Source organism: Portunus trituberculatus, chromosome 21 (genome assembly GCF_017591435.1).
Source record: "Portunus trituberculatus isolate SZX2019 chromosome 21, ASM1759143v1, whole genome shotgun sequence".
In the NCBI taxonomy this organism is placed as follows: domain Eukaryota; kingdom Metazoa; phylum Arthropoda; class Malacostraca; order Decapoda; family Portunidae; genus Portunus; species Portunus trituberculatus.
This window is the reverse complement of record NC_059275.1, coordinates 17274198-17292232: the sequence shown is the minus strand read 5'-3', so window position 1 is coordinate 17292232 and position 18035 is coordinate 17274198. Positions and strand designations below refer to the sequence as shown.

Here is an 18035-nt window from a genome sequence, read left to right as displayed (position 1 = left end):
AGGTTTTCAAGATTGTGTCTCCATCTAATGATGTAGAAGTTTTGTCAGGAATACTGTCACAAGAACCATAACAACACCTTGATAACCAATGTATGTAACTTCAACCCAAGTCCTTTTCAAGTACTTTTGGTGAGACCATAAACATTCAGAATATTGTCCCAGAGCATTTAGGAATACTGGTGCGTGTGGGTCCTTGCCTGTCCGTGCAGTACCCAGACTAGAAGAAGTCGACGCATCCTTCTGCCTCTGCGACTCGGGATCAACACCACGGGCAAAGATCTCTCTGAGTTCCTCCCGCACCTCTCTGTACCCCTCCAGTAGATCCTCGTCCTTGCCCTCACTATTCTGGCACGATCCGGTCACAAGGCACAGAGCCAGCAGGAGCAGGGCGAGGCGACCCATGGCACTGCGGCTTACTTACTCAGGTACTTCACACGCGTCCACGCTCAGTACCGATCTTGCTCGCTCTTCTCCCTCCTGCAAATGTACAGGCAAGTGTTGGCCTCAGAATAAGAGATTAGTGCTGGTATTATTGAGCAGTGGATGTTCGCAGCAACCAAGGTAGGTAATTAAGGAATAGCCCAGGTGTCCTGCCTACGAGCTTCACCTGAATCTAGTTAAGGGGAGCGTCTTGAATATAAAAACAAAGAAATTACATGGTGTGTGGATGGTAAGGTGTCACTCCCTCTGAAGGACATCCTGTGGTGTATGTGCTTTCTGTTTGTTTCTTTTTCTTTGTGTGAGGGTACTGGCACCTCAGTGGACTTTCTTTTTATTTTGTCTTAGCCAGTATCCGTCTCTTATTGGTCACAGGGAGTTTTTTTTTTTTTTAAGTATATATGTTTTTTTTTTTTAGTATTACTTTACAACGATTTTGCTTACGTTTTTACTTGCTTCCTTTCACGTTTAAACAGTATTTCGTCCCTGTTTACTGTAATTTGCAGTCATTCCCACCTGTGTAGATTCATTAACACTATTTCCTTTCCTTTCATTATTTCAAATTTGTAATAAAGTTTATGTTAAAACACTTGTATCTGTGTGTGTGTGTGTGTGTGTGTGTGTGTGTGTGTGTGTGTGTGTGTGTGTGTGTGTGTGTGTGTGTGTGTGTGTGTGTGTGTGTGTGTGTGTGTGTGTGTGTGTGTGTGTGTGTGTGTGTGTGTGTGTGTGTGTGTGTGTGTAATTCACCACCACAGTCGTCTGCTGGTCACCCAGCCAGTCTTCCCCATTATGGAGCGAACTCAGAGCTCATAGACCGATCTTCGGTTTGGACTGAGACCACAACACACACTCCACACACCGAGAAAGCGAGGCCACAACCCCTCGAGCTACATCCCGTACCTGTTTACTGCTAGGTGAACCCATTTGCCTCCCCGCTTTCCTGGACTCAAACCCGGACCCTCTCGGTTGTGAGACCAGTGTGCTAACCACTACATTACGCGGTGTGTAAATTTCACTTTTGATAGTTTTGTTTTCTTTACTTAACTCGAACTGAAGAAAAAATAATTAGTAGATACGAAAATCCAAAACTCAAACAACGATCACGGAACATAGATAACCATATTTACTCTCTCTCTCTCTCTCTCTCTCTCTCTCTCTCTCTCTCTCTCTCTCTCTCTCTCTCTCTCTCTCTCTCTCTCTCTCTCTCTCTCTCTCTCTCATTTAATCAATGAGATACATAAAGGGCAATGGCGTTCATTAAGGTTGTCGCCAGGAACTGTTTTAAAGCTTGAAAAATAGAATTAATGAGTAGATAGTGATGATGATAGTAATGACAGTAATGATACTAAAAAAGCAACAGCTTCTATGATGGTGGTAATGATAATAACAATGACTGTATTGAGCTTATTCGTGTACGTTGGGTGGAGATAATTAAGGTGTGCGGCCTCGTAACCACCTGTGTGTGGTCACCTTCATCTGCTGCGTGGACACAGGTCTCACGCGCAACTCAGCAGTGAGGGCGTTCCACCACGTAGCAGTGGCGGAGGAGAAGGTCCGTTGGTGGGAGCTGGAGCGAGACCTGGCACCTCCAGGAGCAGTTCGTTGCTCTTCACCGTTCTTGTGCAGCGCTCAGATCTCTCTTAGGTCTGCTAGGTGAGACACGTGACGGATTTGTGCCTTGTGTAGCACAGTCAGCGCCGCAATCCTTCGGCGATGCTCCAGTGTGTCCCTCAGCACCGGCTCGTCCTCTTGTCTCAGCTGTTGTTGCTGCTGCCACGGTTGCTGAGTTGGGAGGGAGGCGGTGCTGCTGCCTGGCGCCGTTGATGAGACGCTCTGCCCTCCTCTGCACTTTTTCCAGCAGGTTGAGGCTCCAGCAAGCACTGGATATAAAATGTGAGCGGCTCATATTCCATGATGGACCTGACTTGAGCCCCGTACAGCTATCAGGTGCACCTCTGCGTCAAGGAGGTGCCGCAGACGACGTAACAGAGACACCTTCAGCGTCGCTTTTTGGGCCACATTCTCGAGGTGACGGTCGAAGAGCAGTTGTGAGTCCACCTTCCCTCCAAGGACGTCGATGCTGTCTTGAAGTGGCATGGTGTTGTCTCCCAACATCGGCCTCCCACACAGCTCTCGGACGTCCCGGGGATGGCATGTTATCACCATGGCTTGAGTCTCGTCGGGGGCAAACTTTACTTATCCCCGGTCACCCCAGGCCATAATGTCACACAGCAGTGACCGTACCACGGCCTGTGCTTCCCCCTTCTTGTAGGTCCATGAGAGGATACATTCGTCAGCGTACACACTAGCTGATGGGATGCTCTGCAGGAGGTCATTGAGATAAATGTTCCACAACTGACCCTTGTGGAACACAAGCCTCTACAGGAAAGTTGGCTGATGTGTTGCCGTTCACCATGACGTGGAGACTCCTGCCCATCTGGTAGCTGAAGAACAGGTGCACCAATCCCACCACGTACCGCCTTGAAACTTTACCATTTGTCGAGTGGTTTAAAGTTACCTACATGTCACCATGATACCCATGGATGGTGATATAGGCCTTAATATGGGTACCACTAGAAGTAAAATTGCCTGCGCCACTAATGGGCGGAAGATGAACAGTGCTTCCCATTCTCTTCAAGTATACCTACAGGCGCTATAAACCATAACATTAAAAAAAAAAAAAAAGCTGGTCTCCGGAAATGACAAGCTGCTCGAGTGGAGTATCCTTTCCTGAACCTGAACTGCCTCGGTGACTGAAGGTGGTGCTCGTCCAGGAATCTCGTCACCGGCTCACCGATGATCCTCTCGAATGTCTTATTGACCACCGAGAGGAGAGAGATGGGTCAGTAGTTTTTCGGCTCCGACTTTTCCTTCTTTTTATGCACAGGTGTGACCCTTGTCTCTTTCCACTGAGACGTCCACACCCTGAACACTAGGCACTGACGGATGATGTTGACGAGGGTCGTGGTGAGTTCATCCTCCCAATGTGACGAGATGAGGATTGATACCGTCAGGACCTGGAGCCTTCCTGACATTGACGTCCTTCATGTGTCTCCTGACAGCGTCAAGTCAAATCACTACAATCTCCATACTTGTGGCAACAAGACGTGGAAGAGATGGTGTGCTAAGATACGTCCTTCTTTGACCGCGACCTGACCTGGTCTCTCTCTCTCTCTCTCTCTCTCTCTCTCTCTCTCTCTCTCTCTCTCTCTCTCTCTCTCTCTCTCTCTCTCTCTCTCTCTCTCTCTCTCTCTCTCTCTCTCTCTCTCTCTCTCTCTCTCTCTCTCTCTCTCTCTCTCTCTCTCTCTCTCTCTCTCTCTCTCTCTCTCTCTCTCTCTCTCTCTCTCTCTCTCTCTCTCTCTCATATCGGTTCATATGAATGGCAGCTTAGAGCACATTCACATACTACTGATCACCCCTTTGGTATTAATGACTTCAAAATTATCCATAGATGCCAATCTAATACTGATATCAAACTTCTTGAGGCACTTTATATTGAACACTTCCAACCTGAACTCAATAATCAGCTGTCTTCAACTAAGCTTTGCACTCTTCAATACAAACCTCGAACGTTTGCTTCACCTCTCCTCACTACCTTTCCTCTCATCTTGATACCACCCCGCTAGCCAGTTCCTTCCTGTACTGCGTACAGCACACTTGAATGTTTGTCTCTCGTGACTCGGGTATGTTTTTTTTTTTTTTTTCTCTGTGCATTTTTTTTCTTTTTGACGTCGTGTTGTGATCTCTTTTCTTTTTTGTTTTGTGTTTGTTTTTACTCTATTTTAACTCATTGTAATTTTATTCATTTCTTTGCTTGTATTTTAGCTTAATGTCTAAACAATGTCTTTCTAGACTTTATACAATGTTTTTTTTAGACTTTATATATACTTAATATGTTAACTATTTTAGGCCCTGAGGATGTCTTCTGTCTGAGGCAAAACGTTGGAAAATGGAAAATAAAGCAGGAGATATGAAGACTTCCATGTGATTTTCCTGCACTTTTAGTATCTACAATTTCTGCTTTCAACCTTAGTTATATATATATATATATATATATATATATATATATATATATATATATATATATATATATATATATATATATATATATATATATATATATATATATATATCTCAGTCCTCCTCCAGTTTGAAGAAAGACAGGTGCACGGCGGGTGACCGCTGCCAGCTGTGAAGCTGTAACCAGTGACCAAGGCGAACAGGAACATAGCATGCTGAAGGAAATGGTCCTCTCCCTTAGTTACCCTATCGAAGTCAGATACTACAGCACGGGATGTAAGAACCTGGCTAGGACTGGCTGCCCACTCGGGATAGTGCTCTCTGTGGCACCATATCGAAGCAGAGGGGATCGCCGAGTGCCGCGTAGTATAGGCCGAGAGAGTTTCTAGTGTTCAGTTAGTCGCGTCCTCAGCCAGGCCAGAAAGTCCAGCACCATATTGGTGGATGTGGCTCCCGTCTCATGCCTCTGCTTGTATTCCTGGAACTGTCGCCAGCAAGACTCGTATTACCACACAGAGGATGGGTGATTGAACCTACTGCCCTTTGAGAGAAGCGTCGGCTGAGAGCTCGCTGTAGAAACTCCAAGCGTGTAGTTGTAGTGATGCTTGGAGCAGTGAGGCCAGGTTGCTCGCCAGATAAGCCAAACCCAACAGAAGGGGAGAGGAGCACTTCACCAGCTCTCCAAACGACGGCTGGGCCGTCCAGTAAGGCGTCATCAGGAGGACCTGACCCTGGAAGGACCTGAGGGCCACAAAGGGCGCAGGGCGAGGCAAACAACGGTAGACTGACCAACGGCGGTCAAGGAAGGAAAGGGCGGACACCGCTAAACTCTTCTCAATATACAGTCAATTTGTGAGGAGAACTGAAGACCACAAGTGTTTATACAGTATGTTGCCAAGAGAGAATGATTTGCTGTTGATGAGAATACAGACCGCAGATGTATGATGGATAGATCGTGACAGTGAGATTTGTGTGCTGTAGCACGTGATGTAAATGTATAATTATTGTTTGTTGCTGTGGTCAGTCTGTCTATCTTTCTATCGCGAGGGAAGAAGTTGCAAGCTTGGAGAAAAGATTAGGGGAGAGGCTGTTGTACCTACCGCTCTTCAATGGTGGGTGAAGCTAGATGGTGGAGCATATTTGGTGGGCGGAGTTATGAGTCAACCCAAAACATTGGGTACAGTCTTGCGCAAATCCTCCGTAAAAATTTTCGTTTATTTATTTTTTTTTTTCCTTAATTCATTTATATATCAAGTGACTAGTAAATATTGATGTAACTGAATGGATACACCATGAGTTGTACTTACAGGTTTGAGAAAAAAACAAACATTTCCGCTCTTTTATTCTTTACGTCATGAAAAGTAAGTTTGCTTACGCTTGCTTAGCAAACATGTTCTGTAAATTTTGCACATTTATTATCAACGATGAGCACTTCCTGAACTTTTCATCTCTGACACCAGTAATGCATTATTTGTAGAGTTTCTGTGATTTACCAGAAAAAAATGTACACAGAAGAGGTACGTGCTTTGAAGAGAGAGAGAGAGAGAGAGAAAAGAAAATTGCATGTGTTCCTCAGGGTTCTGTCCTATCACCCACTCTCTTTCTATAATTCATTAATGATCTTAACCAAACATGTTGCCCTATCCACTCCTACGCTGATGATACCATCCTACACTTTTCCACAGCTTTTCAGAGACGACCAATCCTACAGGAAGTCAACAAATCACGCCGGGATGCCACAGAACGCCTGACTTCTGATCTCTGATTGGGGCAGAGAAAACTTAGTAGTGTTCAATGCCTCAAAGACTCAATTCCTCCATCTATTAAACTGACATGACCTTCCACACAACTATACCCTCTTCTTCAACTCAGCTGTCCCCATCTTCTACACTGAGTATCCTCGGTCTTTCCTTTACTGATAATCTACACTGGAAACTTCACATCTTATCTCTTCCCAAAACAGCTTCTATGAGGCGTTCTAAGGCGTCTCCGCCTGTTTTCTTGCTCCTCCAACTGCTACCCTGTACAAGGGTCTTACCCATCCTTGTATGGAATACTCTTCGCATGTTTGGGGGATTCCACTCACAAAGTTTTATCAGATAGGGTGGAATCAAAAGCTTTTCGTTTCATCAACTCCCCTCCTCTGACTGTCTTCAGCCTCTTTCTCACGGCCGTAATGTTGCATCTCTTGCTATTTTTTATCGCTATTTTCATGCTAACTGTTATACTGATGTTGCTAACTGCATGATTCCCCTCTTGCGGCCTCACTGCACAAAACTTTCTTCCTCCTCTCACCCCTATTCTGTCTAACTCTCTAATTCAAGAGTTAACCAGTGCTCTCAAACATTCATACTTTTCTCTGGTAAACTTTGGAACTCCCTGTCTGCTTCTGTATTTCCATCTTCCTACAACTTGACTTTTTTTAAGAGGGAGATTTCAAGACATTCGTTAACCTTTTAGGGAACTGGCAATCAAATGAGCTTTTTTTGTCATATTGTTTGTCGCCCTTGGCCAGGTTCACCTCTTTCATGATGGAAATAAGTAAGGATGGCGAAAACACTCGGTGTCTGCTTGTTAGTGAGGAGCCAGTAGAGAGCGTGAAAAGAACACTACAGATAAACATACTGGAGAGAATGAGTGATGGAAATATGTAAGGATGAAGAAAACAAAGGCCTTAAGAGTTACTACATAAGATCAGACTATAAGGCAGTAGAGAGCTCATGTTTAATGAATGAAATCAGCCACAAACCACAACCACACTACATTAGATAAACTACCACGCTACGCTACACTACATTACATTACATTACATTGCATTGCACCACTACCCTACACCAAGTTCAGCGTGGCCATCACCTTGAGCGCCCTGGTGGTGACTTGTTTCCTGTACTTGAGTAGCGTGGGGTCAGAGGCGAGGGTTTGGTTGCATTGCCCATCACAGTTCAGCTTGAAGTGTCCCAGAAAAGCTTCCTCGGGGGGTACATTCCTCAAGTTATTATGACTACACCGACCTGTGGAAAAGTACAAGATATGGACTTACTAGAGAGAGAGAGAGAGAGAGAGAGAGAGAGAGGTGGCCAACAGGATGAATATGCAGAACCGGCTGGCAAAATGAATCACTGGATAACAGAACTGGCTGATGAAATGTCTCAATGGCTACAAAATGACTAATAAACTGTCTCCCTGGCTGAAGAATGGCTTGGGAAATGTCTCAGTGGCTAAGGAATGGCTGAAGAAGACTGACATTGCCACACGCTTGTCACCCGCCAGTTGGTCACTTTTCTCCACCCTACCTTACTGAGGGGAGGGTTGAAGGATAGCAGACAGGGGGAAGGAGAGAGTGAAGGGACACGTTCACTACAGCAGGACAGAGGGAGGCCCGCTCACCTTTCGTACACAGCACCGGCCCGTGAGAGAAGACACCCCTCACAACATTCATATCAAAGATGGGTTTGAATTTATTTGAGCCGGGTCTTTTCATGTGCTCCGCCTGACGATGAGTGTGACGCAGTGCCCACAGGGAATCTGGCAGGTCTGCAGCCTCCCTTCCCGGCCCAATGTTGCTGTAGAAGTAATTCCACTGCAGTCTGAACCCCGCAGGTGCCTTTCCTCTTATGCTGCAAGTAGTGAGCGGCAGTTCAGCGCGGATAGAAGTGTGCTACTGTTGGTGTTTGGCAATGCATTACTGCAAGTTTCAAAGAGGAGTGATAGTTAAGTAAGAAGAAAGAGAAGAGACATCCAAGGAGCACTGTATAGTCGTGGTCAAAAATGTTCGCACGTCTCTCTCATACCATGACTCTTCCAGTCTGTTATAGTGGTGTGTTACTGGGGAGCCTCGAGGGTGTGTTCATGACTCTAATGGAAGTTTAAAAGGATTATTTCACCATTAATGTGGATAAAGAGCACTCGCTGAGAATCCAACTAGGCTTGTGAGATGAGGGAATGAAGCCTTTCAAAATACGCGCCACTCATCAAACAACAACGATGACCTCTCTTTTTATTGAACAGTAATGAGGTGAAATGAACATCTGTACCTGACTCACTCACCCATACACAGACTCACAGACTCACGCACCTTGCAATGAAGTCATCGAGGAAGTGGGTGAAGTTCTCGTGGCGGGGCAGGATGGGTACCTCGTCCGGGTCAAAGTGGGCAAGGAAGCGGTACTGGTGCATGTGGCGCAGAACACAGTCAGTGAAGTACACGTTCTCCTGGGCAAACATCTTTATTCGTTCCACCAGAGTCCACAGCCTGAGGGTGTGAGGGTAAAGGTGGTAGTCAACAGACTCATTATTTCATACATCATCCCTGCCGGGCCGTCCCTCCCCCGGGACTCACCTCCTGAGGTTGGGATCGTTGACGTAGGGCGGCGGGTAGGTGTAATCAGTGACCTGCACGAAGCCTTCCTGCGTGTAGTGACGCAACACCTTGTTGATATTTGGGTGCACATCAGTCACGTAGAGGAACACCTGGCTGAAGCCCTGCGCCCTCAGCAGCTCCAACCACTCCACCAGGCGCAGCGAGAAGTCCTCGTGGTAGTAGAACAGCGCCGGCCCGCACACCGCCGCCGCCCACCCACGCACCAGCCTGCGCCACACACCACACCTCATTACATTTGCACCCAAAAACCTTACTCGGGGTTGCCACCAACTATCTATGCTGGAATACATCAGCGTACCCCTTTGTAGCTACTGGCCAGAACCACTCTTACATAAAGAGAAGAAAAAGACGTAGAATGACAGAAGAAAGCCTTCAGAATCATTCTGTATTGGTTCACAGAGAGATAGGAAGCAGGCAGCGACTCACTTGGTGGGGTTGGGAGGCGCCACGTGAGACCTGTAGGCAGACACAAGACGCTCCCTGGCACCGCTCACCTACAACAGGAAGCACCATTTGGTTAATGCCTGACTACTGACCTACTATTCATAGCCTCATTGCCACTCTCGTTTGATGCAGTGTGTCTCCCATAGGTGTAAGCATAGCTTTGGGTGACACGTATATAGTGAAGACTAGTGCCACAGTGCCACTGTCCCTATAGCAACGAAGATCCAACTGATTACTAATGGTACTATGTACAAAATCCTTAATGCTACTTTTAACATAGCCTAGAGTGTACTCAGTGCCAGGGCCTACATTGTCTTCCTAAAGGGCACATTGAGCAAGGTGGTCTGCCTTTTCATTAAGCAGCATACCCACATGAGAGGGTATCCAGGTGATATGCACTGTGGTACCAGCACCTTCTAGGGCTTGGATGAGATCAAGACATTTATTAACTAGATCACAGTCCATCGGGTAGTTAGATTTGAGAGCGTACAGTGTAGCCTGAATGTCAACAAAGTGGTATACATTCTTATGGAGAGGCGACACAATATGAAGCGCCTTCAGAACAGCATACAATTCTGCCCTAATGGAGGACATGTGTGCAGGGAGCTGCCTGGAAACCTCAGTGTCAGAGTAGTGATTGGGAAAAATGTAGTCGTAGATGAACAGCCCACATCTGGACCTGCTGCCATTGACTGACCCATCACAATAAACATGATTAGCCTGAACGTGGGGGTACTTGGACAATCTAATCAGTCTTGCAGCAAATGAGGAAGCCAGTTCCTCTTGGGCTGATGCAGTGAATGAATATCAACACTGACACGGTGAGCTTTCCAAACGGGTTGGAGCGGTGACATAACTACATTAATACACGCCTCGGCTACACCTATACTTGTTAGTACTCCTAAGATCTTCCTGAGGAATGGAGCTGTAGGAGTCCGAGGATCATGCTACAGGGGGTCTGTGATCCCTCTAGTGAGTCAGAGCCCATGCACAGCATCTGACCAACAGTACGGCATGTAATTTCCTGTCTCCTACACATAATACTCGGCAGGTTCAGTTCTGCTCTGAGGGCCTCAATCTGTGCAGTCCTTGGGCATCCATAAATTACCCTCATGGCTTCATTCTGAACAAACTCCAGTGGACAGAGCTGAGTGGCACTAAACTACATTAAAACAGAGGCTGCGTAGTCAATGAGGGACCGTACGACAGATATATAGAACATCCTTAGGACTGGAGTGCCAGTCCCCAGGCCCCTGTTTGCTAGCAGCCGAAGTGGCGCTAGCCGTGGCAGACAGAGGTCTCCAACATATATAATGTACAGCTTGGAGTGAATTCCTGAAGCTCATCTGAACACCCAGGTAATTGTGTGTATGGACTCTAGGGATGGGAACATTATTTACAGTGGGCGGTCGAGAGAACTTCCCTTTGGCTTGAAATTTGGTTTTACATTCATTTATTACAAGTCCCATTTGAACACACAATGCTGCTACTTGTGACAGAGCTAACTGGAGAATCCTGGGTGTGGGACATTGCCAACTGAGATGACTAGCAGGGTTCTCAGGAGTAATTTGTTAAAATAATGTAAAAATCTTGTTAATCTGTCACTATGTAGTACCACACAGAAAAAAGATAAATAAGTAAAAGCCAGTGCAATGAAGGTGCAGCGGTGAAGTGTTTCTATAGACAATGATTAAACACGGAAAGCAAAACAGTCAGCGTGGCACCTTCAGCAGATTGTTGGCTGGCGCACAGGGCTCAGAGACAAGCGAGACAGCGAGGGGCACGCCGTGGCTGGTGTCTGGGGGCAGGGCACAGCTCAGCAGGTACGGCATCTGGCGGTCACTGTTTCTGTTCTGGTAGTCTAGGTAGTCTGCGGGAAACAACGACACAATCTGAGCCAAGGAACACAAACAAACCATTATTCTTTGAACACTGAAGTACAGTAGTACATACCGGCAAGCCAAGTCTTTCCTCGGAATGAAAGAAAACGACAGGAGAAATGACTTCTAGTAAGCAGAGAACAGAAAACTTGACTATTCGAGAACCGGCGAACGATTCCTGTAAAGGCTAGCATGACTTCCTGACGAGGGACTCACCCACGCTAGTAACTCTGACAGGCAGCGGCGGCGCGTCTGAGCTGAACCAAATGTGGCACCAGGCAAGAGGAGGAGCCTTGCTTCTCGACACGCCCAGCAGCCTGAGGGACGCCCTGCCGTCTGGAAGGAGAGCCAGATGTAGTACTAAGAGAGTGAAGGAGAGATGTTTATAGGTAAGGACCAATAATACATACAGTATACGTACATGTGTCGTGCTTGCAAGTTCCACGATCTTGTTGCGTCCCCAATCTGCCAGACTGCTTTGTGGGTTCAAGGGAACGCTTCGAAGTGTTTTTTTTTTTTTATAAACTTTGTTTGATAATCAAATATCTCACAAATTCCACCGTCAAATATCTCACATTGTTTCACATTATACTCAAATCGCATTCCACAATTAACACTCGGTGATGAATCAACTCTCTCTTCAGATATCTCAGATTGCTTCACCTTATTCACATTGTTCAACTCGAATCACACAATTTACACTCAATGATAGAATACATTCTACACATTCCCAGCAATCAACCTTCAGATAAAAAGCGCCATTCTACACACAGCCAATTTCCCTTTATCGAAACATAACACCAACATCTTACTCTGAGTGCATTACAACTGTCTGGCTCCACTAACTAGTACTGTGTTAGGCGGCTTGCCCATCTTGACCCTCTCTGGTCTGACAGCTCTCTAGCTGTCTGTCTCTCGCCTTCTCCTTGGCCTATTCATTTGTCTCCTACACCTCATGATGTACACACCATTTAGAGCGCCTTTTCGCTCCAACAAGGCTTCCGGTGCATTAAGACTTATTTTTCAATATCTTATTCATAAGGATCCTTTCCTGTAACTATATTTATATCGCATACTTTGATCATAACGTTCATTTTCCTTTAATTTTCATAAACGCTCATTTTAGCATAACATCAGTAATCGCATCTTTTGCTTGCCTCGCATCTACTAAGTGATAACCATCTCGGTATCTCTTCTTGTAATCTGTCGTTGCTCTCCGGCTCTGCTATAGTCCGACACAAATATGAAGGCCGCTGATGGGGAGACCTAACGGGGATTCCCCGGCTGCGGCGTTGCTAAGCATCGTAGCACATGTTTCTATCTCATTATTAATTTACATCTTAATGAACCGTCATAAAAATGTATTCCTCTAAATTTCTACGAAGGATGTATAGAGAGCTTTGAATATTGTTTTAGTGTAATGAAGACAATGATTTGGTATAGATACCACAAAATGTAGCACCACTGCTCTCCAGCGTTGCTACTTTTCAAGGTTGGACTTGGGTGAGGTCAACCTCCCTGACCGCTGATAATCCCCAGGTCAAATCGAGTCACTCCTCCCCTCCCTGTCGCTCAGGATGGAAGGTGAATATCTCGTCCGCGCTACTCGCCATCGCAACCTTCATAGTCAAGAGAAATTAATTATTTACAGCGTCAACAAGTTCTGCTTAGAGGATTCTTTTATTATCAATGTGGAGGACACTTCTGACGAAGAACTGTCTGATTAAATAGCTGAGAGAGGATTATGCCTACAGGGTAAAACCTTTATATAAAAAAAAAAAACGCACCTTAACTCTTACCTCATGGGTGGTGTGGAAAAAGAGTAAAATAAAACAACAAAAAAGATGCTTGTCTACTTGTCTATTTTAGAGAGAGAGAGAGAGAGAGAGAGAGAGAGAGAGAGAGAGAGAGAGCTGGAGAGATGGGCGTTTCTCCACACTTCAGTGTTAATCCTATAATTGGAGCTGCGACGTTTGGCAACGCCGCAACCGGGGAATTCCCGATAGGTCTCCCCCCCCCTCAGCGGCCTTCATATTTGTGTCGGACTATAGTCTTGTATACTCACCGCCTCTTGTTATCTATCAGATTATTGACCTGCAGGAAAACATGATGTATACGTCATGTTTTCCATCCAGTATGTATAAATAGTAAAGCTATTTTGCTGGAGTGAATGCTTGAGCATGTGCTTGTTGTATGCATGTCAGTATGAAAGTAGGGAAAACACACACACACACACACACACACACACACACACACACGGCCCGGTAGCTCAGTGGTTAGAGCGCTGGCTTCACAAGCCAGATGACCGGGGTTCGATTCCCCGGCCGGGTGGAGATATTTGGGTGTGTCTCCTTTCACGTGTAGCCCCTGTTCACCTAGCAGTGAGTAGGTACGGGATGTAAATCGAGAAGTTGTGACCTTGTTGTCCCGGTGTGTGGTGTGTGCCTGGTCTCAGGCCTATCCGAAGATCGGAAATAATGAGCGCTGAGCTCGTTCCGTAGGGTAACGTCTGGCTGTCTCGTCAGAGACTGCAGCAGATCAAACAGTGAATTACACACACACACACACACACACATGTGCATCTGTGTGTGTGTGTGTTTGTGTGTGTCATTGTCTATCCTACTTTGAAACAAATTACCACATGGTGCCTGAAAAAACATCAAGAAAGAGCATTACTGACAGTTTTATGCTTCCCACGTCAGAGCAACACCATCTGCAAACACCATACTACACTCACACAGTCACAGTGACAATCACACATTACCTTCGTGCCGCCATTCAAACCCACACTCACACATACCTGTCCCTGGATCCAAAAAGGCGGAATACAGCAAAAACGTCTCGTTGGTGTCAAGAGTCGCTCGCTGCCAGAGTGTGTTATCCCAGTCAATGCTGTTGGAAGAGACGTGACCTTCTGTAGCATGTAGGATATTGCGCGGGCGGTGATACCACCATCACCATCACACACCACCACCACTACAACTACCACCACCCACCACCACCATAACCATCATCGCCAGTAGAAGTAGTAGTAGTAGTAGTAGTAGTAGTAGAAGTAGTAGTAGCAGTAGCAGTAGTAGTAGTAGTAGTAGTAATAGTAGTAGTAGTAGTAGTAGTAGTAGTAGTAATAGTAGTAGTAGTAGCAGTAGTAATAGTAGTAGTAGTAGTAGAAGTGTTTTGCTGGAAGTGGTGGTTGTGGTGTCATCAGGCACAGGTGTTGATAACAAGACAGTTAGTGATGAAATGATAACAAGAGCAACAACAACAATAGTAATAATAACACTGATAATAATAATGATAATAATAATAATAACAATAATGATAATGATTGAGCATGCAGAAACAAAATGTATGCCAGTAGTATAAATGAAAAGAGATGGCAAGCACAAACTGATGTTGTTAGGTGACGCGTATCAAACCTTGGAGGAAGGATTTGTCATTCCTCCACGCCACAGACCCCTGCTGCAGCCGTACAGACTGACAGGCACTCAGCCAGTGACAGCCACGCACCATAACTAAGCTCTAGAACAGACACACACAGCTACACACAAAGTCCCATGCACGCCTTGCTGCCTGCGTGCTGTACTACCATTCACGAGGAACACAAGCGATACGTTTACCTTTTGATGTTCGGGAGCAGGGAGCACTGCGACTTGCTAGCCTTGGCACCGAACAACAACTCTATAGCCAGGTTCGGGTGTCGCTCCTTCAACTCCTGGGCGGTGGTGGCGTTGGTCAAAGGCACGGAGATGTTCATGAACGACGTTATCCAATCTGGAACACGCCACGCCCTGGAACACTTGCAGCCCGAGGGAGGGACACTGGCAGGGCTTTCAGTGGATGTGGGAAGGAAGTGTAAGGATCGTGGGAGTTCGGCTAGACCTAGAGGGATGGACTTAATGTCCAGTTGGTTGACCAGCACCACCATGAAGAAGATGATGACCACTGCCACCACGGCAAAGACTCTGAGATAAAGCAAGAACAGTTGTAAAGAAGATGATGGAAACGATGAACAACAATAACAACAACAACAAAGGAAAAGGAAAAAGAAAAGAGGCCACCAAAATTACAATTCACATCGCACGGTTCTTTCCTTCCTGACACACCGCTGGACACGACTCCTTACACACACGCACGCCACTCCCAGACATTTACATTTCTTTACACAGCCGCTTACAAACACTGTACTGGTGAGACAATAGGCAATCTCTCGTTACAACCACGTTCTCTATATTGTGCGGGGCCTACAAACATCGTCAGCAGTGCTCTTGGTGTTGTGATTTGCTGGATATCGCAGTGACATGGTTTGAACGGGAATAACTTTACATACAAAGCATAACACTCGCCGGACGTCAAGGAAATGTATCGCCAGATGACCTCCGTGCAAAGATCAATAATAGCAGCCAGGGTAGAATTTCCAGGCTACATTGTAAAGGAAGGTCACGTGAGTCTGTACAGCAGTCACGTTCTTACTCATTAAACAATCTGACACTTTATCTTCATTACTTTTAGATACTGGAGGAGGTTTTCCACTGTATCCTCATGACACACACACACACACACACACACACACACACACACACACACACGGCCCGGTAGCTCGGTGGTTAGAGCGCTGGCTTCACAAGCCAGATGACCGGGGTTCGATTCCCCGGCCGGGTGGAGATATTTGGGTGTGTCTCCTTTCACGTGTAGCCCCTGTTCACCTAGCAGTGAGTAGGTACGGGATGTAAATCGAGGAGTTGTGACCTTGTTGTCCCGGTGTGTAGTGTGTGCCTGGTCTCAGACCTATCCCAAGATCGGAAATAATGAGCTCTGAGCTCGTTCCGTAGGGTAACGTCTGGCTGTCTCGTCAGAGACTGCAGCAGATCAAACAGTGAAACACACACAGTAATCAATTGTAACTCACTTGCACAACGTTGGCCAAGGCATCATCCAGCGGCCCTGCAAACAAGATTAGATACGATTATGTAGAAATGCATCGAAAGAAAAGAGAGAGAGAGAGAGAGAGAGAGTGGAACTATGCGCGCTTTGGGGTCTGAGGAGTCTCCAAGTGCACGGGTTCGAGTCCTGTTCACGGTCCGAGTGTAGGTCGGGCTTCCTCACTCGGAGCAACGATTTCCTAGCGGGTGAGCTTTGAGATAGGAGGTACCCTAAACAGTATCCCCTTTACCCCTTAAATTCCCGTGAAAAGCCCAAATGGTATAAGTAAAAAAGAAAAAGAGAGAGAGTGTGGGGGGGTGAAGATGACATTTTTTCCAAGGCCTCAGAGAAAGTTAGCCATGAGGTTCCTGAAGTTGCCAAGAGTATTAAATTTTGTTGTTTAAGACGTAGAAATGCTGTTCATCTGTCACTACACCCGTAAGAACACGTTTAGGAATCTGTGCCACCTCAGTTGGAGCCTTTGAATAAGATGGAGGTGTGGCGCGGAAGTGGAAACAAACCGAAACGAAATACAGCGGCAAGAGCGCAACTTTCCCTTTAGGAAGGGCGGCAGGCAACTGAGAGGCAGACAAGTGTCACGCAGCATTGTTACCTTTATCATATCTTAACACTTATCTTATATCCTTTTTATAATGCTCTGCATAACGATAAGATATCAAAACCATAAGATCTCTTACAAAGGCAACGACACAGAACAAGCATCATGCAGTAATACACCAATAGATGTCATTAGAAGGTTGTAAATGAAAGGACATCATGAACACTGAGCAGGTCTAGCCATCAAAATAATCAGTGGTTAGTGGGACTTGTGCCTGCATGTGTTGAAACATTGCTCTCACTACGACTACTTTCAAAGGTAACTGAGATGATTAGCCGGCTTATCAAGAGTGTTTCTCCTGTTAAAAATCTAAAAACCTCTTCAATCTATCATTTGAACCGTACAAAGACCCTTTCAAAGACCCGTGTAACTTCATTTAGACCTTTAGATGAAGGTAGAGAGTATAGATGTGTTTCAGAATACACATGGTAAATATATTAATGTGTGTATGATAATTGTATTAATGATAATGATAATGCTAATATTAATGATGATGATAATAATAATGATAATAATAATAATAATAATAATAATAATATTATTATTATTATTATTATTATTATTATTATTATTATTATTATGTGTTATTATTATTATTATGAATATTGCGTATTATTACTATCATCATCACTACACACACACACACACACACACACACACACACACACACACGGCCCGGTAGCTCAGTGGTTAGAGCGCTGGCTTCAAGCCAGATGACCGGGGTTCGATTCCCCGGCCGGGTGGAGATATTTGGGTGTGTCTCCTTTCACGTGTAGCCCCTGTTCACCTAGCAGTGACTAGGTACGGGTCTACGGGATGTAAATCGAGGAGTTATGACCTTGTTGTCCCGGTGTGTGGTGTGTGCCTGGTCTCAGACCTATCCCAAGATCGGAAATAATGAGCTCTGAGCTCGTTCCGTAGGGTAACGTCTGGCTGTTTCGTCAGAGACTGCAGCAGATCAAACAGTGAAACACACACACACACACACACACACACATAAAGAGAACATGAACTTTTTAGGTAGGAATGACATTCGTGTGTGGGTGTATCGGTGTGGTAAACATGCGTCAGCCTTCTCGATAGTGACGTAAGTATATCCCCAGCTGTGTGTATTATTCACTACAGTCGTCTGCTGGTCACCCAGCCAGCCTTTCCCCCTACAGGGAGTACTACTAGCAAACTTATCCATGGGATCATAGAGGAAGTTTTTAGCATGCTCAAGAAACCCAGCATATACTGCCGCTACATCGATGACATCTTTATTCAAGCTGAAGACGAAACCGAGGTCGAGCAACTCAGATGCCACTTTCAAAAAGCCTCTGGCCTGAAA

The 18035-nt window shown here is 45.7% G+C and overlaps 1 protein-coding gene across 1 annotated transcript; it reads right to left on the bottom strand.

Moving 5' to 3' along the window:
* Window positions 1-7132: 7132 nt before the first annotated feature.
* Window positions 7133-16678, bottom strand: LOC123507145. Its single transcript, XM_045259762.1, has 11 exons — window positions 16608-16678; window positions 16073-16107; window positions 14784-15128; window positions 13964-14055; window positions 11380-11499; window positions 11008-11153; window positions 9266-9333; window positions 8798-9046; window positions 8534-8710; window positions 7846-8075; window positions 7133-7469 (listed from the first exon to the last, which is right to left on the bottom strand). Exons 2-11 carry the CDS (start codon window positions 16096-16098, stop codon window positions 7288-7290), a joined length of 1635 nt encoding a protein of 544 aa, XP_045115697.1. The 5' UTR covers window positions 16099-16107; window positions 16608-16678; the 3' UTR covers window positions 7133-7287.
* Between the last annotated feature and the right edge of the window lie 1357 nt (window positions 16679-18035).